The 27866-nt window shown below is 39.1% G+C and overlaps 1 protein-coding gene across 1 annotated transcript in view; it reads right to left on the bottom strand.

Annotated features, from left to right (window-relative positions):
* PDE8A (phosphodiesterase 8A) overlaps positions 1-27866 on the bottom strand; it is a 129017-nt gene continuing 101151 nt past the window's right edge. Inside the window, exons 9-23 of the mRNA XM_040569385.1 lie at positions 23135-23223; positions 21845-21896; positions 21702-21744; positions 20626-20703; positions 19297-19367; positions 18485-18649; positions 15840-15888; positions 15453-15588; positions 13141-13339; positions 10138-10355; positions 9149-9281; positions 3341-3505; positions 2240-2369; positions 1352-1474; positions 1-1269 (exon numbers count right to left, since the gene is read on the bottom strand). Of these exons, the coding sequence (XP_040425319.1) occupies positions 1365-1474; positions 2240-2369; positions 3341-3505; positions 9149-9281; positions 10138-10355; positions 13141-13339; positions 15453-15588; positions 15840-15888; positions 18485-18649; positions 19297-19367; positions 20626-20703; positions 21702-21744; positions 21845-21896; positions 23135-23223 (1638 nt within the window). The 3' untranslated portion in view covers positions 1-1269; positions 1352-1364. The remainder of the gene's footprint in view (positions 1270-1351; positions 1475-2239; positions 2370-3340; positions 3506-9148; positions 9282-10137; positions 10356-13140; positions 13340-15452; positions 15589-15839; positions 15889-18484; positions 18650-19296; positions 19368-20625; positions 20704-21701; positions 21745-21844; positions 21897-23134; positions 23224-27866) is intronic.

Raw genomic sequence — 27866 nt, 5'->3', positions numbered from 1 at the left:
TTCTTAAAATATACATTTTATTATTTTCTGGTGTTTGCTATGAAGGTTTCATTCAAATTGTGAAGGTACACAGCCTTTACAAACTTGTTGAGTCAAAGGTTTTTGTTGGAGGTTTTATGTTCTGTTTCTTTCATGGCAGAGGAAAATACATACACTATAAAATGTTGAAATTCATTAGATGTTTAGTATTACCTCTTCATATATGCTGTGGAATGCTTTGTAGAAATACTATATAAAATAAGGCAGACTTTGACAGGGAATTCAGTCATAAAATTTCATGGGAGAAAACAAAAAGTTCCAACATATTATCATCTTCTGTAGCCAAGGGAAGATCAGGTGGTCGTCACTGGTTTGTGGGAGAACTACTGCAGTTCTGGTGCTCAGACAGTATACATTTCTTGTTTATTCTACTATTCTCAAGTGAGACCTTTGCAATAAAACTTATTTTAATTAACATAAATCAGACAATATTTAAACATACACATCTATCCTTACAGTGCAATAAAAATGTATCATTGTATAGTATTTTGTATTTGCATTATGAAAATAAAAGGTCTGTACATCAATTAAATGTATATTAATGAGTATGAATCATGTAAATTTGTAATGCATCTAAAGTTGGCTTTGGCTTTTAAGTATTTATAAATTCATAGAAAATATTGAACATCTAACAAAATAAATAAAACATATCATTTTAATCATAGATGCTAACGATCAACCTCAAAAATTCTTGTGTTATTTTTTACATTTGCTACTAAATTTCTTAAAGAGAACTCACTTTCAGTAGTGCTCAGAAGTGAATGATTGCACCTTCTGTGATGTGAAAAAATAGAGTACATCTATTTTTCATGGATCAAAAATTCCTTCATGGAGAGTTGCATTTTAAATGTCTGATTGTTCTACGTAACTGTCTTAAGTGCTTATAAAAAGCATGTAGCTTTCTCATAAAAGCTGTGAGTCACTATTAATAGATATTTCTTTTTCACTTGCAGAATTGAGGATTATGCAAAATCTTCTGGTGAATGTCCTTTTTTTTATGAGAATTCTTCAAGGTCTTCCAGCTTCACATACTGGTATGAAGATAGCACAAAAATATGTTCACTAATGAACCCTCTTCAGTACGAGTACTGCAGCAATCCAGTGTAATTCCACTTGATAGGCTTATTTCATTGGAGTCCACACATGGTAGTTTGTGGAAGTCAACTGCTGACCTCATGTTCTCTTGAATTTGAAAGTTCCCCAAGTGCACGGGCTAGCCTTACTGTAATACTGAAGAGACCAAAACAAATCTCAAATCACATGAACAAAAGTGAGCTTGAATAAATATGCATCTGGTTAGTAAATTACACACCATAGTCTAATTGCTATTCTGGTGGTGGTGGTCGAAGGCTCCGCAGCTTCCTTTCATCTAGTCCTTTCCAGTACTTAAAGTTATTATCCAGATGCTGCATCAAATTTGGCAGGTCTGCAAATGCTAAGGAAGAAAGGGCAGAGTGTATTTAGTTTGCAGAATTGGAACAGTCACATGATTCTGTCTGCTTAAATATCACTTGAAATGTCTGGGCAACTGTGTTAAGTAGGAAAGCTTAAATCTGTCATACTGATACTTGAAATGTTTCTGGCTTTATAGCTCTCATCACTCATGTATCTTCCCAGGCTACTAAGAACAATTCTGTGAGTCTACTTAATACTGGTATTGCAAGCACCAGCAAAGGGGTGCAGTTTTGCAGGAGGGGCATAACTAATTATGCCTGTAATTATCCTACTTTATTGAATCTCAGTCACATGTCATGATCTGGCATTCAGGAGAGTCACATTTCTGACCACTTTTACCACGGAGGCAGCACTTGGAAGGAAACAGCTGCTCCCCCTGTTTCCAGACTGTAGAAATTTGTCTTGAAGAGTAACTGATATTAACACAGACAAAATGATTATGCCCAAAGTGCTATCAAAGCGAATGTGTTCTGTTCTCCATTTACAGAGAAGCAAGTTTTTAAAAAAATGAAAGTTATAAACTGCCTGAAACTAATATATTAAAGAGAAGCCACGAGAATATAGTTTGTAGCAGTATCAAAATACTTCTAAGCAATAATGAAGCTATTAAGCTTATTTGAACTGTAGAAATCTTCCTTTTTCTCCCATTTTCTTTAGGAGCCATAAGAAAGCAATTTTATATCACAGTACTTTCAAATGTTTACAAAATGCTTCTTGTCACGAAATACAGCAGTGTTTCACTTACCGTCCCAGGCATCAAACATATCAGTGATGAAGTAATCGATGAACGATATTTGTGACTTGGGGATGCTGCAAGTATTTCTGTCAAAAACTGGCATCACAACAGGTAAACCTTGTCTCTTTTCTTCATCAGTCTGCAAAGAACGCTCTTGTGATTATTCCACGACACATTACATTAACGGCTTCTTTTAGCAGCAGATTGTTTGACACCAACTAGAGCATGCAACTGCTAAATAAACAGAGAAACCTCAAGAAATCTGAAGAAGCAGCAACTTAATCTTAAGCACCTACTTGCACAGGTTTCAGCCAAACAGTAGCTGAACAGTGCCTTCCAGTGTTTTGCACAAAGTGACATTTATCATCTGCATTCACACACAAAGCTGTCCTTAAGTTACTCTGTGCATTACTAATTGAAGTTATGACTGCTTTGGAGCTAAAACATGCATATCCATGGTCAGACTCTAATAGAAGAGAATTCTGTGCAAATAAGAGGTAGCAAAGTATCTTTTTTATCCTCTTTTTTTTTTTTTTTTTTTCCCCATTGAGGTACCAAGGCCCAGTTTCAGTATTTGGTCTATCACCAGTAATAATGAATCTGCCTGCCCCATGTTCCCATCTTCCTAGAACCCTTCTTCAGCATGGTTTACTGAGGTCTTAGAGTATTTTTTGTAGTGAGTGCTGCTCCCATGCTAACACTAGAACCTCATAATCCTATTCTTGAGACATAGCCAGCACGTGGGTATTTAGAAGGCACCCTCCCTCTGCCTTGTGATGGGAACACATGCAAGCAAAATGCACACACACACACACACACACACAAAAAAAAAACAACCTCCAAACTGAACAACTTAAAGGCTTAAGTTTTTCAAAAACTGCATTATAGTCTTGAAGAATTTGCATTGTAGATGTCAACTTCCTTCTGTCTGAAGGTATCTAGTATTGGCATGAGTAATATCCCATCATTTCAGATTAAAACAACCAGTACTTTTCAGATTGCTTAATGCACCCTTAGATGTTTTCAAACATTGGCAGTATATGCACACTTCTCTTTGCTTTTACAGAGATGCTCACCTGTAATGTCAGCAGCCCTTTTTAGCTGCCTTACCTGTGCAAAGTACTCCTCAGAGATGCGTCCAGCCCACTCTATACATTGCTCTATGGGTCTGCATGGATTGGAAATGTCTGCACACTTTATCAACATGCGTTTGATAAGGATACGGTTTTCAGGAGACGTGAGAACAGTTTTGATTGATTCTCCATCACCATTATTCTGTAACATTTGAGAATTAAAAGCAATCCATTAACAAAAAACTGTTAGCTGTTACTCAAAAGCTTTGTGCCTTGGGAATGTTTTCAGCAGATCCTATAGGGATCAGTCCTGTTACTGACTATCATATTTGATGTCCAGCTGAATTTATAGGGGGATTATGAAAGTTAGCCACAGCTCTGAGCTAGCACTGAACTCCAGTTTCTGGATTCATTCACTGTATTTGTGACAGATCTCTTGGGCATCTTCGGGCAAGTCACCTAATCCCTCTATGCCTACCTGCCTCTAAAAGTGTGGAGAGGATCCATTTATCACTGCACACATAGTGATGAGCACTATGTAGGCAGAAAAATGTAATTCTCTGCTGAAATGCAAGGATTAATAGACTTGCACATTAACAGTGGAATAGCTGGTTTAACAAAAAAAGAACTGACATGACATGCACAGTCGTCCTCTACATGCAAATCTCACCAGCATGAGCATCGATCATTATGACAGCGCTGCTGCCATTAGGAGAGCCAGATCCCACACTGCCTCTCAGGCGTGCTCCTCGTTCCCTTCCACTGCAGCTATGTTAGCCCATCAGTCTCTGACTTGACTGGGCATTTTGCTTTCTGAGAGTTTATTGGTATTAAAGCAATATATTAAAACCATGCTTCTGAACAGCCTCATCTTTCCTCTGCAAGTCTAGGAAAGGTTTCAGCCCACACACGTCTTATATTTGGTTCCCAGGCTGCACATACAAGCACGTCAACAGTACTCTATATTTGGAGCCAGCATACAGCTAATATGAGTAAAGGTTTCAAGGATCCAGATTGGAAGCTATTTTCTGTGGAGCTCTGATGAAGTGAGTTTCTAAAGAACAGACATTCAGGATTAAAATATCTTAAAAAATCACATCTAAGAACCTTATTATTACCTGACTCTTTCAGGATGAGTAGGTACAGAAATTTATAAAGTCTCATCTTCTACTCGGAAAAAAAAAAAAGTGAAGCAAGGAATATACTAGACTTCTCTAGCACCCAACAAGGTTTTGGTATATAGTCAATGCAGTAAGGAGTTACAGGAATAATAGCAAGAACAATAAGCCACCAGTTTCTGCAGCACTTTGCACAAAGAGGGAGATACTAGCCAGCTTCTACAAAGCAGCAGAAACATTCTGATCTTTTATTAGGACATATTTTTCAGAAGAAAGTTCTTCTGAGGAATAAAGTTCTTTCTGAAGGAAGAAAATAATAATTATTAGATTATTAATTGTCATTTGGTAGGCTACTGGTTCAGAAACATCAGCTCCACAATTCCTGCTGAAATGGGACTCTCAAACCAATTCTTTTCCCTCATTTTTAGATATGCAGAAGGGAAAGTACAGGGGAAACAAAGTGAGTTGCATACATCTCCAAATGCATAGGAACATGAGGCAAGAGAAAGTCGACATAAAATAACAGAGGCTCCAGAAACAAAAGCAATGTGTAAAAACTAAGCACTGAAAATGAGTAGAGATCATTCAGCTAAGGGTAGTAGAGAATATCCTCCTAGGTAAACCACCAGGAATCAAGAAAGGATGTTTGCTTCCGTGATCCGTTCAAACCAAGGGCACAGCTCTACTTGCTGGATGCGGATGTCTTGGGAATAAAATGTGCTAAGTGTGCTTAGTCCCAGCATCCTGCTCAGAGTGCAGAGGTGTCTCTGCATGTCAGATGTTGGCTTCCTGTCATAGGCTTAGGTGACATCATGAAGGGAAATGGGAGGATAAAGGATGCTGGAGCTGGAAAGGATTTTTTTCAGTTTATGAAACAAAAGAAGAAAGGAAACAAACAGAGCAGCTTCTCAGCATGGCTCGTTGAACAAATATGTACAAAAATAATAAATTAAAAAAAAAAAGTAGAACTGTCCCATTTGGAACACACGGTTGGCAGCTCAGCCTGCAAACATTACACTGAGTCACAGCCATGACTGGAAATCGGGCCAGGAAACACTCGCTGCCGCTGCAACCAGATATACGACCAGACTTGAAAGGGGATCTGTCAGTGTTGTTCTGCTAGTAACAAGCACAGCAAATGATTGGTTCCACCCACTCACACATTACAGGCCTTTTAATAGGAACCTGCTGAACTGAGAAACTCCCAGCTAAAAGAAGGAAAACATTTTGCTTCTTGATTTCAATAAAAATTATATAGCCTTTGTCTTTATACCCAATTTTGGGCAGAATTTGCTGTGAATCACAAATGCTTTGTGGGGCAGATTATTTCTCTGCAGCCCCTGGCCCTCAAGGGCAGAATCAAACTTAGTTTGATTCCTGTATGTCACTGTCCTTACTTTTACTGCCTGACTGTACAGGCCCAGGTAGCAGCAGCCATCCAGCTCTCCGCAACAGGCAGGGAGAAGAGTGTGGCTCTTTGGACAGACACTGCTGCTCAGAAAGTTGCTGCACTCCATGCCTTGAGGCTGCGAGGGGGCTCAGTGCACTGGGCCAGGCCAGGCCACAGCCCTCCAGCAGGACGGAGCACCCCAGAGCTGCACACCCAGAGTGGCATGCTGCACCCAGCAGCAGCAGCCCCCTGGTTCTCCTCCGTGTCTCTTCCTCTCTCTGGGAACAGGCCCCCAGAGAGGCTGTGCCTTCTGCATCCCTGACAGCTATAAACACGAGCCTCTTCTAGGCAGTTCTGTAGGTAAAATTACTCCTGCCTTCGTGGATGGGCTAGATAATCTCTTCGCCCCTTCTACGTTGCCTTCTACGTTGCATCCCCTACTTCACAGGTTTCTGCAACTCCTTTTAGTCCTCCTTCCTCATCACAACAGCCATTATTTCCTCCTTGCTTCTGTCAGATATAACCATTACTCATCCTCCTTTCTTCCCCCATCTACTCCCTTTTTACTCCTTTTCTTTCTGACTGGAGAATAGCTCCTTAGTGTGCCTACATGCCAGGCTAAACCGGGGGCTGAGCAGGGCTGCAGTATGGTAGCACTGGGATGAATAAAGGAGCTGCCAAACAGCTCCTTCATCTGCAGACTTGTGTGCAGAGAGAGAAGTGCCCTAGCTTTTCCTGGCTAGCTCACTTACTTGTAATCTACAAAGAATTACTCCCCCTTCTTTTTCTCTTGTTTGTTACAGTCAAGGAACCGAGCAGCGAAACATTTACCCTTACAATTTTCCATCCATTTTGCTGGCTTTATGTTTCCATTAAACAATCCTGAAACAAAAAATGTTTATCCAGCATCCAAATATATGTATTAGCATGCTATTTCTTACAATTGTTCAATAACAACAACAAAAAATCTACATCTACAGCTATGGTTGTAGGCTAGCCTGCAGACTGATACTCCACATCAAAAGATTTTGTTTAATACTGTCCATAATTGCCAACTGAAATTGTTTGGTTGAAGCTTCCCCACCAGGTGTCTACCTCACGCGGATTTTTTTTTCTTGAAAATTGCAGTTAAAAATGATTTGGTGGCTTCTAAATATGAGATTGGGGAAATAAAGTCTTCATGCTGATGTTAAAAATTACTGCTGTTTCTCACATCTTCATGAATGAGGACCTGGAATTCAGTTAGAGGAATGGTTTTGGGTTAAGCCAGTCACCATCTCTGAAAAGCTGCTGGACATGTTACAAACTTTGGAAAAAAAAAAGTGGTTTGTGTATATTCAATAGGGACTGCTGGAGCCTGGGTCTGAACAAGACTCTTGCTGCAACTGTAGTTCTTGGCTGTGCCGGAGCAGACACTGTCCAAATCCAGGTTTTATAACTAAGAACAGGGAGCCTCTCTCTCCCTTATTTGCAGTAAACAAAACCTGCAGAAAAACAGCAGCAGGGCAGAGGAGGTTGTTGCCTGCTTTGAATGCAAAAATGGAGAAGGGAACAAGTAGAATGGCATAAAAATCCTGGGAGCTGCGAAGGAGAGAGTAGACTAGCAAGCCAATACCGTTGGAAGAAGGGAAGAAGGCTGAAACAGGAAAGATTTCGTGAGTGCGAGAACTAGTGCAGGGAAAAGGAGGAAGAAGAGAGGCAGAGCTAGTGAGAAGCCAAGGAGCAAAATGGTGGGTGAGAACTGAAAATGGCATGACAAGACAGTGGGCAGTGAAGAGACTCAAAGAAGTCAAAGAGTCAGTGAAAACAGAATCTGAAGATAGAATTAAGGCCTGAATGCATTGTAATGGACATATAAATGGAGCCGCTACATTGAAGAGATGGTAGTCCTTCCATTTGGTAACCTCTGACAACTTTACAATTTAAGCATGTTTTTTCACTATCCTTCCTTTATTTGTAAAAGGTAGGAGACCAACTGTGATAACAAAGGCTTAGCTATTAAATGATGAATCTAAGGACAAACATGCACAAACTAGTTCTGATCTTCTCTAGGTGCTGGTAGCAGTGAGCAGGCACTTAAAGTGTAGGCATGTCCTAGGTGGTGAACAACTACACAAGGTCCAACACAGCACCCACAGAAGTCAACAATATTTGTCCGTGACTTTAAAACCTTCTCCAACGTGGAGCTGTCTGGGAAAAATACTTCACAGCCACAGAATTAACAGCCTTTCTCCTAGTTTAGTCAGTAAAACCAGTATCCTACTGGGACTTTGGCTCCACATTTATGTAGTTCTCATTAGCATCTCTGGGTGTCAAGAACAAAGCTAATTCTAGCATATACTCTTGTGGACAAAGGTACTTTCCTCCAATTAAGCTCCAGTCTGCTTCTGATGGGTAAGGAACAAGATCTGTCCCTCTCCCACCTTCTGATAATAAAAAGACTGCCCACCCCCACTGCACACAACAGTCATAAATGTGGCTTTCTAAAAAAACATCGTAAGAAAACACAGAAAACCATTACAGCTCCTGCAGGACATTGCCACTGTTGCAAACTTTATTATAACCATTTCTGAAAATCTTCTCTTTGCAAAAACCATTCCAACAAAATTATACGCTGCTCTTACTGGCAAAAAAATCTGCTGGTTGAAGCTGTTATTGAAACTGGTGTGGTTTTTTAGAATGAGTTCCTAACAGGCAATTTCATTGTGTCCATGGGGTTCCAGATGGTTATTGATTATGTCTATATGATACATAATGCCACCATGATCTATTTTAAAGATTAAAAAAGAAAGTAGGCAGAAAACCCATGAATGCTGCGAGGCAGCACTGAAAGCTGAGGGCCCTCATTTCCACAGACTGTGCCATATGGCAGTCAGTATACCTGCCCTTATGCTGCACCACCAGTGGTTCCCGTTGTGAGTGAGGGAGTAATTCAGCTTCTGTTCTGAGACAAATCTTGGCCCCTTTGCAGAAATGGCCAAAAAGAATGCAAGGTCTTGCTGCTAGCACTCTCTCCATGGAAGTGACTGGGTTCATCAAAATGACATTTTTAACAGGAACATATACAGGCTTCTGGTCCCCAGTACATGGCTGGTTCTCATAAAACATAGTGCTGCAATATTAATAGGAAGCGAGTGAGTCCCACTCATCCTCAAAATGGGCGATGATGACATTAAGTAGATAGGCATTGAAACCCAGAGGTGAAAGACACATTTCTAACCTCTCTTTCTCCATGTTTCTCATGAACTTTCTCAGAATACCACATGGAGATTTCCTACTGCCAAGGGTTCCCAGTCCCTGCTTATTCATTTTAAGGAAGATTTGCAGTGTTACTTACCCCATTTTCTTCTAGCGCTGCCAAGGGTTTATTAATGCTGTTGACAAACTTGTTGACATGCTCAAAGTGCTTTGTCATTTCTGTTGCTAAGACCATGTCAATAATGGCTTGGCGAAGGGTTCGATACTCATTCCTGTTTAAAGAAGGAAACAATTAAGAATGTTGGCTGGTTCACAAAGGGCTGCTTGCTAAAACAAGTCTAACAAAAATGCTAAAGGCCATTTGTGCTGCTGAGAGGTGTGAGGGGAAGAAAGAATAGTAAGAAAGGCTTGGGTAGCTGCATCTATGCTAGATGAAGTACCCTTTGGTGTGCAGAGACATATATGCTAGAGGCATGACTGGATCTCTGGGAGAAACAGTGTAGGAGCTGTGCAGAAGCAGAGGCACCAGCTACTCAGGAGGGCTGCCAGGACACATCACACCGGTGCGTTCCCAAGGCTTTTAGCACAGACACTCAACCACAGCTCAAGCTCCTGCCAAGTTTTCAGCAATACTTTTCAGCTGTATCTTGAATCAGCCAAGGCAGTGGTCATCCTCACCCTAAATGTCTTTCCTGTTCTGTGCTGGAAGGAGAAGAGCAGGTCCTTCACTATCCTTCCCATTGCAACAAGACATTTAATGTTTTAGTGATTCTTCCTGACTCTTTCCATCTTTGTTCTACCCAGCAAACATACATCCACTCAGCCATAGTTCATCTTCAGTGTCCAAGAATACAAAAGGGGACTTTGCTAACATCAGGATTTACACTGTAAGCTCCTTAGACAAGGTCTGCCTTTTTATTCACAGGAGGAACTGAAACCATGGAATGACTCCTAAGCCTGTGCAGGACAGGCAGAAGTACTGTTTTAGAAGCAAACTTTCACAAAGGCTACATACAGCTATCCACAAGGCATGCTCTCCTCTAGGATGCTTGTTTGCATTATCTTGTACTACACAGAAGAAACCGTGAGATGTTAGAGGGCAGACAAGGACCCTGTGTTTAAGCTTACCTCTCCATGTTTTTAAATATATTGCATTTGTCATCCCGGGTGGTGAGCTGGAAAGCCAGGGCAGCATGATGGCTCTCCAGCACTGCGGTGTCATTGTAGAGAATTGCTAGCTCACTGCCAGCATTGCACAGGAAAGAATTTGTTCTTCCTGGGTGATCCACGTCATGGACTGTGGCAGCAATAAGTGCGGCAACCTCATCAATCGGATCCAAGGTTTGCTGAAAATAGAAAGATGCTTAGTTTTCCTGGCAGACTCATTAGAAACCCTACTCTGTCCATAAAGGTTAAGCCAAGTTGCTAAGGGAGAAAAGCCAGAACTCTGCAGATCAGTAAGGGTCAGATGTTCTAGACAGAGCAATGGAAAATTCATTATAAGCTTCATTGAACACTGCATGACTTTTTAAGTCATTTTGTTCCTCTTGAATTTTGCCTTAGCCACACCTTTCACAAAGCACATCAAATTAAATAAATGCAAAGTAATAAATTAGTTTGTGTTTTCTAACAACACATAAACCACCTGCACTCAAGTTAGGGAAATACCCTTGGAAAAAAACCTAACACTGCTAAAAATAATTCTATTTCCACCAGACTCCTTCATTTCTTTTGGAAACTGAATGTGTCCTAATCATATTCCACATATGTGTTGGCTAGGTTTGTGATTTGTAAAGAATATTTCACATACATCCAGTTCTATAATAGTGTCCTGAGGCTACAGCTAATATGAGTTCTGTGAAGAATTCTTGATGGTTTATATCTGTGGAAAAATTACGTGACACTGTTCTATGCTCGCTGTATCAGATTCAGATTCTTTTACCATGCTGCACTCCATGTTTCCTGTCTACTTACACTGGTTATTGCTTTATGTCTAGTTACAATTACCCTGTCAGAAAACACAAAACTATTTGATTTTTAAGGTTTTATACTGTAAGTTTTAATACCGTACTAATAGCATAGAGGAGAAAAAGCACCAAGGATCTCAGAAAACTTTATTGTATGCTTTTTGAAACTAGCCTTTATGCTGTGTTTATGCTGCGCTTTTTGTGAAGGACCATAAATACAAAACACTTATGTTAAAAAAACTCAATAAAACGAAAGAGACATGAGCAGAATTGTTCCCAGCTGACTCTAGATGCAGGACAGATAATTTCCAGTCCAATTAGCTTGAGTAAAGGTCCAAATTTTTTACTGACTTTGATTGTACCATTCACAACGGTCAGACTTTTCACTCATACTTTTTCACTCAGTAGAAAAGACTGTGCATACCTTATTTCACTGTGTGAAATTAATGCAGTGACTTTGATGGAGCAAGGATATTATTCATTGAGGACTGCAAAAAGGTTCTTGTGGAGAAAAAGAAAAGGCAAAGAAGTATTTCTACCCTAGGTTCATAGTTACCATTGTCTGAAATACTATCTCCTGTGTGTTAGGTTCTTCCTTCTTTCTTTCAGCAGCTGCTCATGGGATTCTAATTTTGAGGTATAAAGTTAGGGAAGAGGGATTTTAGAACAAGTTCTCCTGGGAAGGCCACACTGATCTCAGTCTGGCTGAGAAAGACTTGTGTAGATGGAAAGTGGCAAGAAACTGGAGAATACTTGACCTGTAGGGCCACAGCAATGTATCTCATACTTATTTCCTGAGTGTGACATAACAAACTTCAAAGGGATTTACAGTACCTTTACCTCTGACTTCAGGTCAAGGATTCTAACTTTGTCATGTTAACTCCTGTGGCACAGAAGTGGAAATGATTCTGAGAATACTGCTTCAATTTGGAAGCCAGAAAGTTTTCCCAGACAAGAACTGAGTTCAATTTACTAAAAAAAAAGTGTGATTCTGAGTGGCAGAATCTGGCCTTCTGTATTTAACTTAAGTTGAACTCTGGACAACACAAAAGCAGCTGGGCTGTAAATCTGAGAAGATAAAGAGAGAATCTTGAACTTTGATTCTACTCCTTCTGTTGCAACATTTTTTTTTCTTTTGCTATGCCTACAGAGGAATGGAAATAACATTTTTGAAAAGGAGGAGGCAGTCATGCTTCTGTGGCATTGAAATGATTCCAGATCTCGTCTGTTTTTCATAGATGTTCTTGGGAAGACCAGTTAAACCTCTGGCAAATAAGGGACTGCAAATATCCTGTGAAGTTCTATTCCCACTTGGCATATGGTATCTGTGAGTCAGCCTCTGGAGAGCACGTTAATAAGCTGCAGCTTCAGGTTAAGGGACTTACTACAATTTTAATGAGCTGTCAGAAGCTTGTTTACAATCACAAATGTCTCAGCCGAGTGCCCATCACTAGCACTATCCTTAGGCAGGCCAATTCAGGGTAGGAATTTCTATCTAAGAATGCAACTCAGAAATACATACTGCCACTCCACTGCGTACACATGCAAGCACTGTTTTAATTCCCCTTCTCACACTCCAGTCTGCCCTCTGGGTGTGTGAGAACAAAGGCTGCTCTGATTTATTCTGCTTGTCAGAGGCTCTAATACACCACTGGGCATTATGGTACAAGGAACTTCAACAAGTAATCTGTTTCAACACTCTTCTCCAATGCAGTCTCTTTAAGCCTCAGGGCATCTCGTCCAGTGGGTAATACAGCTTTGGAAGCACCAAAAATATTTTACGGCCTATATTGTCCTGGGAGTCTTTTGCAATACGAAATGATGATTGATTAAATCTGTATGTGTGGAGACCATCACAAAAATAGTGTCATTAGCTCATCTACATGAGAAAATTTAACTATACCAGGAATTTTTGTTTTAAAAGGAGGTTCCCTTATTCTCATCAAGAATAGCTCAATTCCTGTAATACTAGTATCTATTCTTCCACATATACTACACAACAGATCCTAGAACTTGTGTAAAGCAACCCAGTTCTTTGACCTCAGAGCTGCCACATGGGTTGGCGCTAAGTAGACATATGGCTCTTGGCATCTTTTCTGAGAGGTCTTGCTTTAATCCCACCTGTACTTCCCACCTACACTGTTTCTTAGAAATGTGGACTCACCTTTACTCTTTCTTTAGACAAGAAATAAGCAGTGGCATGTAGCACGTCTGCTGAATGAGTAGAATTATGATAGGAGTTGGAGGAATGGTAGTTAGCTTCAATAACTTGTAACCATGACCTCAGAGTTGATTCTGAACAGTTTAGGAATTCACAGATTCCAAAGCGAGCAAATATTTTGAGACCCAGATAAACCAAGGGCCTGTGGAGAAAAACAAATGCAAAGTTTTAAAACAAATGAGGTTGAAAGCACATTACATAGTGTGAATAGTATGAATCTATACATATTTTTTTAACCAATGACATGTCAGGTCAGTATACAGACTTGCTTGTTTCAGAATTGCAACCCAGATCTGTAGAAACCTTCCTATCACATGCTGACTCTCAGAATATGCCAGTTCCTCACACTATCAGGAATATTAAGCAGGCTCTGTATTTATGCTGTACTCTGTGTAGCAGCACTTTGGGGCTTGGGGAAACTATGCTGGATAAATGTAGACTGCAGCTAAAATGAGATAAATTAGTACGTACGAAACACAGAACATTAGAGGAGGGAGGTAATCTTACTACTGCCAGTTTCCTAAACTAGCTTGTTTACAGTTAGGTTAAGTATATCTATACTATACATTGCTGCAATCAGTACTCTTTCTGTTCTGCAGAGCTGCTCCATTTCTTTCACACCCTCCACTTGAAGGTTTCCATTGCTCATTGACTTTGTATGCAATAGAGGATGAGATATGGAAGCATTCTGGAAGTAAATGAAAACAGGTGCTGGCTGGGATTTCACTGAAGTGAGATCTCCCTGACTGCTAGATCGTTAATACCACATGTACCACTGCCAAAGATCTCTCCAGGTTTCTCTGTCAGGGAACCGCAATGTTTACTGTAGTAAGCTTAGATTTAATGAATTATCTTGGCTTACTACCATATGTCTGCTTAGGCTTGAAGACAGTACTAATAACATATTCATGGTTGTGATTCATTGAAGATCACCTTAATTCCCTTAATAAATGAATTGCCTTTATTTAATAGCAGCAGGAGGCAATCCTAATTATAATATCTTTAGGCAACAAAACACCTCCTTTGTCCTCCTGTGGCCTCTTCAAACCACTAAGAAAAGATAAACCTGTCTGGTCATCTCATTCATGTTACCTGGAATATTTAATTCTTTAAGTTACTGCAATGTGCATATTAAAATTTGTAAATTACACTGACTACATTAATTTTATTTTTCAATCACTGTATCCATAATACTTTATCAGAAATAAAAATGTGGAAAAAAGAGAACCTAAGATAATGGTGCAAATTTCTTTACTTACAAAGAAATTTAAAGTTGTATCACTTTAAGGAAGAAAAAAATTCTGAATGTTTTCCATCTTTTTGGCTCAAAAAACATTGCCTAAAATTGAAGTGTGTATGTGTTAATTAAATACCTTCGTATCTTGTTTAGACATTGTTTTTCAAAGCTCTCATGGATCTGGGATTTTGATGGGGGCTTAAGATAGTCAATTCATTGCAGAATCTAGCCTCCAAATTACAATCTCACAGAAGATTTAAGCTAAGACAAACCATGATACATGAAACTAGACCCTGAGGAGAATTTTTGATAGGCATCAGGAAATAAAACCAAGGATTTAAACAAAAAGATTGATTTACAATCATAGTGGGAGCACTTGCTAATGAAGTACAGACTACCAAAACTTTTGGAAATGCCTGTCATGGAAATCGGTGTGCTTTACTTTTTATCAGTAAATATTCTTCAGTTAATCTTATACATAAAATGTAGCCTGCTAAGTTTTTAGATTAAAGAAATTCTTTTGATCCCAGAAATGAGAATTCTGCTGAAAAGCTGTATTTGAACTGTCCAGAAACAAAAAAATACCTGATTACATAAAGAGAACATAAATCATGATCAGTAACAACTGATCAAATTAGGACCCGTGTGTTGACTCTGTGTGTAGTTGCACATAATTTGAATTTGAATCCCCACAAGATAACAATTTGATTGATAGAACTTTTCTATTTTCGAAAACAGAAAAGGAAGGCTTGTAAAATGATGTTGCTTTGTTATTATACCATATCAAAGATACATAATTTTCACTTACATCGACTGGGAATCTACAGGAAAGAACATATGATGAAACAAAAATATTTAATCGGTTCATATACAATGAGAAAATTTCAAACATTTGACTTTGAAAATATAAGTAATTCCATTTGAAAAGCAAAGGTAGAGAAATTGAAGAGCTGATTACAGGATGACATTTAAGTCAATTTTCAGCAACTTGAATTTATGAGCCCTTGAGTCTACTGACCTTTTATGGGTGGCAGCCTCAAGTTCAAAAATATCAAAATCCCAGTGTTCTTCATTTTCCATTGCCTGTGTTATCCGTGGGGGTATGTCATTGAGGGAGATTGGAGAGATCAAACTGCCAGCGACCTGATGAGTTTCTGTTGAAGAATGTATTTGCAGATCACTATTAATAACCTCAAGATACACTACTATTCATTGTACATGCTTTCTTTTCTGTACAAATGCCTAGCAGGTCTCATTTCTGTAAAGCTCAGTAATGTGCAGAAAAATGTTTATAAATAAAAATAAAGTAAAAACAATGCTCATAAAAAGAACAACTGATCACTTTGCATATTTCTTATTTTTTTTAATATGCTAACATCTAATTAAGTGTCAAATTAAGACTTACGTTTTGCTGACAGTATGTATTCATTCCCTGATAATCTTCGCAAACCATCCTGTTCAATGAAAGTTGAGAATTAAATGCAGGGTATTGTAAAAGAGGTATATACGATGATGACAACAAATAGTAGCACAATGACATTAGAGAACCCTGATTACAACATATCATAGTCATCAAAGCTGCCTCTGCTATATCTGTGTGCACTGTTAAGATTTGCCTGTTTTACATACAGCTCATAATGGATGAGAAACTGCAAGAGGTAGGATACAATATGAACTTTGATAGGTGCAAACTTGAGTATCTCAGGTGCAGACAGAAGTCTGGAATTACAGCTTCACATCCACCCTTGTTTGGACAACACAGACACCAGGTCTGGGTGTATGCCACAAACCAGACACCATATGTCTGTATACTTCCCTTCAACAAGCAAAGGTGGGTGGTGGGAGGGCACAGATGGAGACATGCTTCTGCTCTCCTCCCCCTGGTATTGACAGATCAGGTCACCTCAGCAGCATAAGAATCTTGTGATTTGTTGCTGAGATTACAGAGCAACAAATTACTCTGGGCTTCCCTTCTATCAAAGAACATGTGCTTGTGTATTCTCCAGCTCAGTGCCTCCTAGGTGTAATTCTGGCATGATGCCTAATGTGAAAACTCAGCCAAAGGATTAAAACTAACTGAATGATCCATTTAATATTTACCTTTCTGCTCATAATTCTAAATGCTGTGGCCCAAATTCTGCCTCCTCTTTTGATGTATACTGTTAAGTTACCACACATCAATATTTAGCTTATGATGTAAAAAAAAAGGTTATAAAAAAAAAAAATCAGTCTTTCTGAATGCAACTCCCTGTGCTATGTACCCAAAGCATAGCTGAGGTAAATGTGGATGCTGTATCTGAACATGCAATGCCTGCATGTACAGGAACGGTTATAACTCATTTTTATTTTTCAAATTTGGAAGCAAATTAGTCTGAAGTTCTGCGATATAAAGGAAAGGGAGTACCACCACTCTAATTGGCTCAGCGACTCTTCAATAGCACCACTATGAAACAAGGATTTGGTACACCAGATGCTGTGCATCCTTTAGAATCAAAGATTATTTTTTTAGGAGTTGAAATAGCAGGTGTAATTGTATCTGGAAAATCCATCTTTGAACTCCAAATGCCCTTCCCATCATGAATTCTGTGTAAGAGTTCAAATCCAATAACCTACTGCTTGTTCCCTACGACTCAGATATAGCTTCTGAACATGAAATGGAATAATAAGATTCTGGTTCCCTTTGCTGGAAAAAATATTTCTCCCAGATCATTTTAAAACTCAGCATACACCATATACCCTGAAATGGGTTTTCTCAGCTTTTCTATTGCTCCATAAAATATCCTTTGTTTTATATTCAGTAAGGATTTTGTATTTTGTAATTTTGTTACCTGCATGTTCTGGGACCATGGACTGAATTACAAGCAGAATACAAATGTATGTAAAGAACAAACAATCTACAAAAAGGGGTAGCCAGCTAAGTTTATGGACAGCATCGTCAACAGGAGAAAAGATTCACTTTGAGACTCTAATGCATTGCCATTCCAACAATATTTTTATGGTTAATGTAACAATATATTTTGTCTCCTGTGCTAGTAAATTCAACCCTGTGTGAACGATTCTGATCTTCTGGAATTCTTGAAGTCTCTCATATGTTTCTCCTGATTAGACATTTGCTGTGTTATTGTACAAGGCAAAAATATATTTAAACTCTTTCAAGACTTTAATGGATACTGCAAAGTTGTCTTGAGCATGAAATTGTAATAGCCCAGAGACATCTCTGAAAAGCTCGCATTTTGTGAGCCTTTTGCATCCAACACACTGTCTTCTTTTTTTCCTGAGGTAGCCTTTTATATGCAATCTACAGACTAATGGGAACACATATCCTGGAGGCACAGGTAACATTCAGCCAAGTTCATCTAGTTATCAAAAGGAGGGCCACACTCCAGACTCTGAAGGTTTGAGTTCAATTCTTTGCTTTGCTACATGCCCTTTGTTCAATTTTGGGTACAATGCTTCTTTTTCTAATGTCCCTGTTCCTTTTTAGATAACATAATAATATATGCCGCCTTCTTCAGTCCTTTTTTTGCCTTATTTATTTAAATTATGAGTTCTGTGGAGCATGATTTTTTTTCGTGTGAAAATTCATGTTCTTAGCTCAAAGCACTGATCTTTCTATGAGTCTCTACAAATTCAAATATAATCCAAGAAATAGCAACTCAAAAGTATTTTCCATTCTTCTGAAAACCCATACGTCTTATTTATACACTTTTTATACAGTCCATTCTAATCCTAATTAATAAATATACATGTCTATCTGTCTTTCTTTCTTCCTCTCCCATCTATACATTTCTAAAATGATACACATTGGAAAAGAAGTGTTTTTACTTCCCACTTCTAGTGAAACTAATGCTTCAAAGGGACTGGTCAATTTCATTCTAGAGCTACATTAATAAAGGGGATGGGGAGAAAACACAAAAAAGAAGTGAGCAGTTTTTCATGAAAATTTGGCGTTTTTAGGCAAAGCATCTGCCAGATAATAAAGATCAAGTAACCAGGAACATCAGGCAGCAGAACATTAATCAATAGCTGTTTGTAGCAGTATATACTTACTGTCATCAACCCTCCAACGAGGTCACTTGTATGTGGATCCTCATCTTTTGTTCCCAGTTGTGGAGAGTACAATTCAGTGGTTCTTAATATCTCCAAAACTCGGTCTAAAGCTTCTGCAACTGGCATTGGACTGCTTTCTTGTGCAGCATTGATGATGTTTATTACCTAGTTTAACATCAAACATGATTTGAATTTAAAAGTAATTTAAGAAAGAACAAACACTCTCATAAATTATTATGGAAAACTCATAGCAATTAAATCAGATCTAAAACTTTAATCCACATATGGGGAATCAAAGTGAAAGGGATGTTAATAAAACACTGATGTTTACGACTACCTTTAGGAACAAGATAACGGCCTTAAAGACAGCAGCCTTATTAATACTTTCCTGTTCAAGGCACAGCCCCAAAATGACTCTGAATGGATTCAGCGTAACCTTCTTCCATTTGCCTCTGCCACTTTATAGAAGAGCTGATTTTTGACAAATCCTTGAATGGTTTCAGAAGGCAGTTTATAATGCGTAAGTAAGAAGGAGGAACTCCAGTCTCCTCCTCCACACAGGCAAGAATCCTTCAAAAGGATCATGCTGTGGGCTGGCCACAGGGAGGGCACTCTGCTACACAGCCTTCGGAGAACTCAGTTCAAAGCATCTGTTTTTTGGAGCTCCATCAGTGGACTGGTAGAATGGTGGAAGAAGTTGCACTGGAGGCCAACACTGCCTTGCTCCTCAGTCTAGATACTTTGTTGGAGCCTTGGGCCATGGTATTCCAGTACAGCACAACTGACAATAGCCAGCAACAGTTGTACATTACCTTGGTAATAGGTGCTTCAATAGTCATGGAATGTATCCTGGCCATAGAAGAGTGCCTCCTTTGTGAGCTGCCTGCATGGGAAACAAAGCAGAATTAGTATCCTGAATCCAGTGACGTGGCATGACTGGAGGTTCCAGCCAAGAAATCTAGATTCATTTTCTGAACTGCTTAACCTGCTGTGCCCTTCACAAGTATCTACTATAGAATGCATACACATGCTTGTTATGCTGGGGACACACAGGTGCAAAAAGATGCCTGCTGAACCATTGCTATCCAGATTAGAGATAAGTAGCTGTAACAGCCTGGCTTTGTTTTTTTTTTATGGCTTTGTTTTTGTATTTGAACTGATTAAAATATTTAAGGAAATACTGAGTTAAAAGACTATATAGATGTGTGTGTGCATAAACTGGCAGGCTCATGTAGGTAACAATTGCATTTAGGTTATTATAAGATACAAATACTTTTCCTGCCTGGTTCAACATGACAAGTCATAATGAGTCAGCTACCATGCTGAGGTAAATCAGTGAAGCTCTTATGAAGTGAAGAAATCTATGCCAAATTAAAATAGCAGAAGTTCTGGCCCCTCATTCATTGAAAATTTAAAAAAAAAAAAAAAGTTTTATTTCAGTTAGCAATTCTGTCTTTGTAGAGGAAAGGCCCCAAAGGGATTTTTCTATATAATTATGTTGTGCACCTATAAAACACAGACAGATCTCTGCTACTTCGTACTGAACACCTCTTTAGAAAAAGAATCAATGCTATTCTTCATACTGGGGCATGATTGTATTCTCACTGCCACAGACCTCCTTCCATGTTTCACTAGTGCATGCTCCCTACACTGTAACGATCCATGCTTTAGCAGAACCATGCAAGTATCAGGAAAAGTTTTCAATATGTGACTCATCTATCAAGGTTGGGGTGCTATGATGAAATACAGTACAATACAGTGCCAAGAAAACAAAACATTTAAGAAAATTTACATCATATTTTTATCGAGAGAAGAGATAAGAAATGCAGTAATTTGTTAGGTTTAGAGTCTGCCATTTGTACTTGGAAGTACTTCTATTGAATCTCCTAAGGTCTTCCATGCACGATGATAGATGATAGCCTTCCATTCTTCATTGCTTCAAAAAATGATTCAAAGAAGTTCAAAAGAAGAAAATGGGGCTGTTCCACAAATATAAAGTTGTTCATAGACCAATGACTTGCTATTTTTTTAGTATATGTATATACACATTTATACTTACCTGTATTTATATGTGTATGCGTGTGTGCATATAAAAAATTGAATATATGCTGAAATGAAAAAAATCTGCTTGTTTAACGTACCATCACTCCCTCGTGATGTTGTAGATCTGACATCTAGTGATCCTTTCCTCCTGTCTTTGTGTCTGGAAGTCTGAATATCTGTTGAGAAAATTACATTGTACGATGACATAAGCTCTGCCTAAGATGTATGTTAAAGGAACCGAAACTCAAGAGAAGGCCTCACAGCAGCTGAGTGACATTTAGCAGAATGCTCCAACAGATGAGGGACAATGAAAACTCATTTTTAAACTCTTGCCCAATTACACTGTCATTGTCCCAGCCATGCATTCTGACAAAACATGGCAAAGTGTTTTTGCAGAATGGATCTACCAGAGGGAAAAGTTCCACTCTTGACACAATGTATGTGTACTTGTGAATACAACTTATGCAACACACCGGAGTTCACTCAAGTGACAACTGCCACAAAGAATTGTTGTCCCAAAGTACAATACACACTAGTAAACTAGGCAATGCATTCCAGATCCCTGACAGACTCCAACAGATACAGATACAACCCGTCCTACCAAGACTACACTTAAGAAGTACCTGTGGCATGGATGCCAAAGATATCTTAACAGCAGTGTTGATACGTGGGATGAGGATGAACAGTAGTGGTGGTGATACTCATTTCTTTCCCCATGGAAATACTCCACAGTACAGTTAAAAGCAATGCAAGCAGACATGCCACAAGCTATAGATCAGCTGTAGCAACATGCTGACTAGACAGCATCCTTGGTGCCTTTAATTTTGCCACAGGGATCCACTACCTACAACTGAAACATGACACCAAATCCAGCAATACCACAACACCAACCTGGGGCCCTCTTACTGCATTTTTGAGGGTGGGTTGCTTTAAAGCATTTCTAAGACAAATGTGGCAGGTAGAGAGAGCTTGTATTTATTTTGCTGCCTTTTGAGATGGATTCCCAGTTTACTGCTAGCTAAATAGTACTGTTCAGACTGTCCTTAGCTAAATAGTACTGCTCAGACTCGGACTATCCTGTGCAGCTGTGGTTTTCAGTCACATTCTGGCAACTGGCTTCTTTCTTTCCCCAGGTACATTTTCCATTTATTATGACAGAAGAGATGTGTCATACCTGTCTGAGATTCAGCCTGAACACGTTCACATGTCTTCTCCGCCTACAAATCAGTATGAGAAATCCAGTTAGTCAGAACTTTTCCATTATTTTGTAGTATTTAGGGCTCAAACTAAAGCAAGCATATCACCATTTTCACTTACCTTATTGTTGTCATTGCACAGTCTACTAATTGACACATAGTGTCTAATCTTTCTGCAGGCAAAAAACAGCGTGTTAATTCCCATCCAAACCTCAACTCTAATTCAGTGCTGATACACAAAATGGGTAATAGCAACAAATTAATATAAGACAAATCCTGTTCTGGCAGGAAGGCTAGGTAGGGAATGGAAAAAAGAACAAAACCAAAACCAACCCACAGTTCTGCTGCAGGTGATAGGGAATACAAAATGGAAACATCCTTTGCAAAGATTGTTCCTTCCTCTTTCTCCCTGCCCCCCCAGCTTCTTTTGGGCAACTGTAGGATGCTTCAGGTATGATATAACTGAAAAAATATGCAACAGTGCAGTCCAACAACTGAAACCTTCTATAGGATTTAGGGACAGGGTAATCAATCTGAAAACTAAATCTTTGATTAGCAGGGAACTTTCTAAGCCAGTTTCAAATGAGCTTAGATTTCTCCTTAAGTAACAAGGTACACAGTATATATTAGTTTTACAAGTTTGGCATAATAAGCTGGAAATGTCCTCACTCTATTGATGGAGACTAGAGAACATGAATTACTTCCAAGGGATGAAATCAACCTAAAACACTTTTTTTTTTTTTTTTTTAAAGGAAGTAACTGCATGAAGAAGCGGCATTTGGCCTCTCCTTCACATTGACACAACTTCCTAAGGAAGTGTCTCAGCCAAGTCTGGAGATAATGCACAGTGCTTTTAATTAATGTTTGTATTGCCTTAAAGGAATTTTTATACTGCTACTGCATGTGATTTGATCCACTTTCTTTCCCAATATCATAAAGATGTACTCATCACAAATGTACCAACAACTAACATATACCTGCATGCTCCAAAATGCTTTACCTGGGGACCAAGACATGCTTGAATTTGGACCAGGATCAAAGCACACAGTAACCTCATCACAGAAAGACACCTGACAACGGCCATGAGTACGTGAGGGACATGCTACAGGTGAACAGTAGAACAGGATGTAGGTTCTGGTGCTCCCCACACAACACACAGAAAGAGTCACAAGTGAGCACATCTGGATCTCTGGCTCCTTTCTAGGGAGAATTGGGAGAATTTCACATTTCTTGTACACAACATGTAAAGGTGATTTTAACCCAAGGAATTAAATACAGAGGTCTGACGCTCCCTTCTTTGCATAAGTTTCCTTTATATTGGGATAGATAATCCAATGCCTGCTGACAGTAACTGAACTCTGAACTGAACCTTGATTCACACCTAAATCATGGCTTTAGCATTCATACTTACCCTCCCTGTCCGACAACAGGTAATATCTTCACATTTTGCTGTATGCTATCTCCATTTTTCTTTTTCGCATAGTACATTCCTTGCCATTCCTGAAAAAGGAATTCAAGCAAAAGGAAGTTCAAGATGTAATAAGCAAACCAAATATGTTCTTCTACATATTCTCCTTCATTTGGTAACTTGGAGAAGTGAGATAAAACAGGAAGAGAAGCTATAGCTTCATACCTTTCTTCACTGAAAACTGTTGTAAAATACAAAACCTAAGGGTTCACCCATAAAGGTCACAAAGGCAAAGAGTACATCAGAGGAACGTGTGACAATAAGAAGCAATTTGATGAAGATGATGTTGGTTCAGAGGTTATCTCATTCCGATCTGAAGTTACTACAGAATTCCTCAGAAATGTCTTCTTGATACCCTGGCATTTTATTTACAAAATCAAGCGATTTAAGTTCCAAACAATCCTTGCATAGAGCATAATTTAACTTCTTTTTTTAAACAGTAGCAGAAAATCTGAGCATACTTTGTAACTCTTATGTACGGTGGTCATCCTTCCAAGTCTAACAAACATATGAACACATGGAAGGGCACTGGATTTTGATCTTCGGCATTGTAACAGGTGGCATTTTCTGAAATCCCAGAGCATGTTGGGGTCACCTTCACCAAGAAGACTGATGGTCTAGCAGAGAAGTCACATCACTCATTAACATGAGATATATCTGTAACTTAGAGTGCTTTGGTATCCTAATGCGTTTACTTTCCACACTGTCTGTTCAGTCTCAAACCACGTCAGAGATTTATCCTGTTTTTTTAAGCAAAAAAGAGCTTAGAATAGCTACTGGATTCTGCCTTCCATCTGCTGACCTCCCCTCTAAAAGCTCTTTGCTCTCATGATAACATTGAAGTAGACAATTTTTGCAGTATCAGATTGTCACTGCCAGTATCTTTTTTTTTTTTTTTTTGATAAAACTCAAATGGAAAAAGAAAAAAAAAGGTGGAAAGGAATTTCTCATTTTGTTGTAAGAAGTCATTTTTTTCCTCTGGAAATGAGACATTTCTTTCTAGTGCAGAATGTAAATTTTTCCAAATCCTCATCTTTTCTTTCAAATGAGGCTCAGAAAGTGACCCTTCTCCCTTGTTCAAGGCATGCTTTTAAGCGAAATATTGTTAAATCACTTTTGTTATTTAAAGATTATAAAGCCAGAAGGCACCATCACGGTCCATCACCCAGCCCCAAACGAGCCGCCTGCAGTGGAGCCCACACCGCGCTGTGAAGCAGCAGAGCTCCCATGCCCACACACAGGTGGAGCTAAAGGCAGCTCCAACAAACCCTTCTCCTCCTTACCCCTGTCTTTCCCTCCAAATGCCCTCAAGACATCACTGCTGCTTCTCAAACTGTGCTACAAATGCCACAGCAAAGATATGCAACCCAGCACTGACAGACATCCCCAGGTCTCCCCTCACATGTGGTGCCCAGGCAAGAATTGCCCCCTCACAGGGCTATTTAGGACATTTCAGGGAAAACAAGTTTGGAAAGCCCAGGTCTCCTCTGCTCATTTCTGGTAGCAACACAGCAACCTGAAACCTTCCAGCTGTGCCAGTCTCTTGTAACCTGGCCATTGACAAGGCTTACAGTCTTGCCTACGCATTTCCATCCCTTGAGTAGTTGTTGGTGTTGTGTTTTATTTAAAGCTGCAGGTTTTGATCTGGGCATCTAATGATTAATAATTAATGAATCCCATATTGCATATTCACTTAATGCAAACTACCCATGCAAGTAGCTGTCCCTCAGTTGAGCTCAACAGGCTTTAGTTCAGATCTTACCAATGTATGTGAAAATACCTTCACGGGGCACCCGATACATAGTTATTTACACTGGACTGACAGATCTCACAGTCAAGCAGGCCAGAGCCCAGGTACAGAGAAAAGAGTTTTGCATCTATGCTAATTGAGCCAACAAATAAAGACTCCTGCCCACAGAGAGCTGCATGATGACAGGCTGTGCAGAAGAAAATATGAAAGGCTTTTCCAAGGAGCTGTCAGAGAAAAGCACTGTGAATAACAAATTAGGAAGCAGACATAATATCTTATCCTGTGAGTTGCATGAAGAATACAAATGAAGATAAGGCAAACATCACAAAATTCCACACTCTCATAATTACAAGTATGCATATCAATAGCTTCTTGACAACCAGGATGAGGCAGAGATGAATGATCAATCTCTAACCCAGGTAATAAAGCCAGAATATGCACAAAGGGGTGAAGTCATAAGGGACAGATTGGATAATTCTTGCACTGAAAGTGCATGCTTTTCAAAACAGGTTCGAGTTATTCACCAATGTGCTCTTCATAGTCAACAGATAGATTTTTCAACTTGTGAATGTCTAAAACCTGTGAAACTGTGGCAGGGAACGTGAGAGGGAAAAGGTCAGCAGAATTCCAAAAAATAGGAGGCCCAAGCCAAGCTCCTACTGGTATGTAAAGTTCTCACAGGGATGTTACTTAAACATATTTTAAGAACACCATATGCTCTCACAGAGCCTCTGTCAGCAATCCAACAGAGAGGAGCTGCTTCACAAGATGTGCTGTCAGTCAAGTCATTTTATGGTTACAGTACTGCCACACAAATAACAGTCATCAGTCATTTCTGCACAGCCTGTCAGGCTAGGCTCAAATGGAAAGTAAAAACCATACACAGTAAGAAAACAACACTTTCACCCCTTATACAGTATTCTAAAAATCAATGCTGTGATTTAAGACTTCATTCAGAAGGCCCTGGTTCTATCCACCAAAATCATTCATTCATGCATGACAAGTAATTCCCTAATTCAGCTTTCCCTTTCAGTTTGGGGTTTCTCACACTAGACAGCAACGTTCAGCAAGCTCCCTGTCGAAAACAGAACAAACTAAATTAAACACAAAGTGTCACAAAAACAATTGCACAGAACGTAACTCTGAGTTAGGAAGGAATTGCCACAGACCTTTTTCACAGAGCTTGATGACTCCCCCACTCCCCCTGTAAAGACAGCTATCTTGCACATCATTCCCAAGGAGTGAGAGGAATTGCATGCCTTGTCTGATTTATCGATAGCTATCTACCTCACTTTAGAAAAAATGAAACTGAGTTAAAGATCTTTGTGTCAAACTGCAGAGATCAGAGGAAGCGAGAACTCTAGTCAGAAACAGTCCTGCACATTTCATCTTAATGGATGTCACTTGAATCATAAAAGGATGAAAAAGCACAACTTGTTTTTCAACTCAGGTATGGATACGTGAAAATGCCTTTCAATAACGTTGGCTTCTTGCAAATTATAGCCAGTTATAGTAACAAAAAATGAACTTCCACTTTTTTTTTTTTTGCTAAGGGAAACAACATCCTGACCCACAAACCCCTATGCATTGTGCAATTAGCAATTTTTGTGTATAACGTCTCTCAGTTCTTCTTTGGATACACTGAACTTGCTCACAGCATGATGTTTGTCAGCACATGAAGGGAAATGCTGCAAGAGTTCATCTTCCCAAATTCCATGTAAAGACTAGATGTAGATTTTCTACAGCTTAGTTTTTCTAAAGATCAGCACATCTTACTTTCTATTATTTTTGTTACAGTACCATGTTTATTCAAAAACAAACAAACAAAAAAAAAAAACGTTGAGAGGAGAATATCACAGAACACAGCTGGCTTTTTTAGTATGCTGTAACCCATGGTAACCAATATATAGTTGATTGTAATCGGAAGCAGACTTACATTTAGGATATAAAGTAATCACAAGCCTGAAAACAACGAACAGACCAAATCAGAATGATCCAGACAAAAGTTAGGCATTGCTGAAAATGCCGTAACACCTTGTCACAAATCATTTCAAACTAAAGCACCTTCAAAGGACTGCAGTATTTCAAAAGTTGTTCCACCCAGTCAAGCTCTACTTGCAAGTACTTCCTGTAATAATTTCATTTGTAATACATTTTTCTATTAATATGTAGATGTGAGGCTACATAAATCGCATACTACAAAACATTCCAAAGGGAAATACGAAAACGTGCAAACAGAACATATCCACTTAAAACAGTTTAAGCTGTTCCAGACAGACAGGTTTTAAGAAGTAGTATTTCATTAGCCATCACAGTTGGAAGTCCTAGAGCCAAGAGTGAAATATGTTGCAAGGAAAGAGATAGATCAGGGTTAGATTTCTATCATTCATAGAATGAAATATGTTTCTATTATTAAAGACATTTTTATCAGCACACTAAAATATTAAGAATTTGATCACTTCATATCTTGAGAATTGATGTTGTGGTTTTAAAGCCTGACATATCTAATGTGTTTGAATTATAACTTAATAATATATACTCCCTCATAACATCAGTTTTGTATTACAATCATTTACTGAAATAATTTTGGTCAGGCAACAAAGGTACAAAGCACCGAAATCCAAGCTACTGTCTATTGCTTGGATCTCTTCCAAAAGACCAATACACACAGAAATGAGTTACACATTCTTGTTGAAATGCACATACAATCTGCATCCAGAGCGCAGGTTTTGATAATGAATGCTTGCGTTAAGTACACAGTATGACTCATCACAACTTTGCATTGGTGCTTTTGCATCACTGCCTGGATACACGAGTGCCATGATTCATTTTAGCATCTCCCTGCACTTTGTCAATACTATGGTGCTTCCCAGCACCCAGTGAGCACGACCCAATTAGTTATCCTGACTCAGGTCTGAGCGTGGA

Source organism: Cygnus olor, chromosome 11 (assembly GCF_009769625.2).
Source record: "Cygnus olor isolate bCygOlo1 chromosome 11, bCygOlo1.pri.v2, whole genome shotgun sequence".
NCBI classification, from domain to species: domain Eukaryota; kingdom Metazoa; phylum Chordata; class Aves; order Anseriformes; family Anatidae; genus Cygnus; species Cygnus olor.
This window is presented reverse-complemented; position numbering and strand designations above follow the sequence as displayed.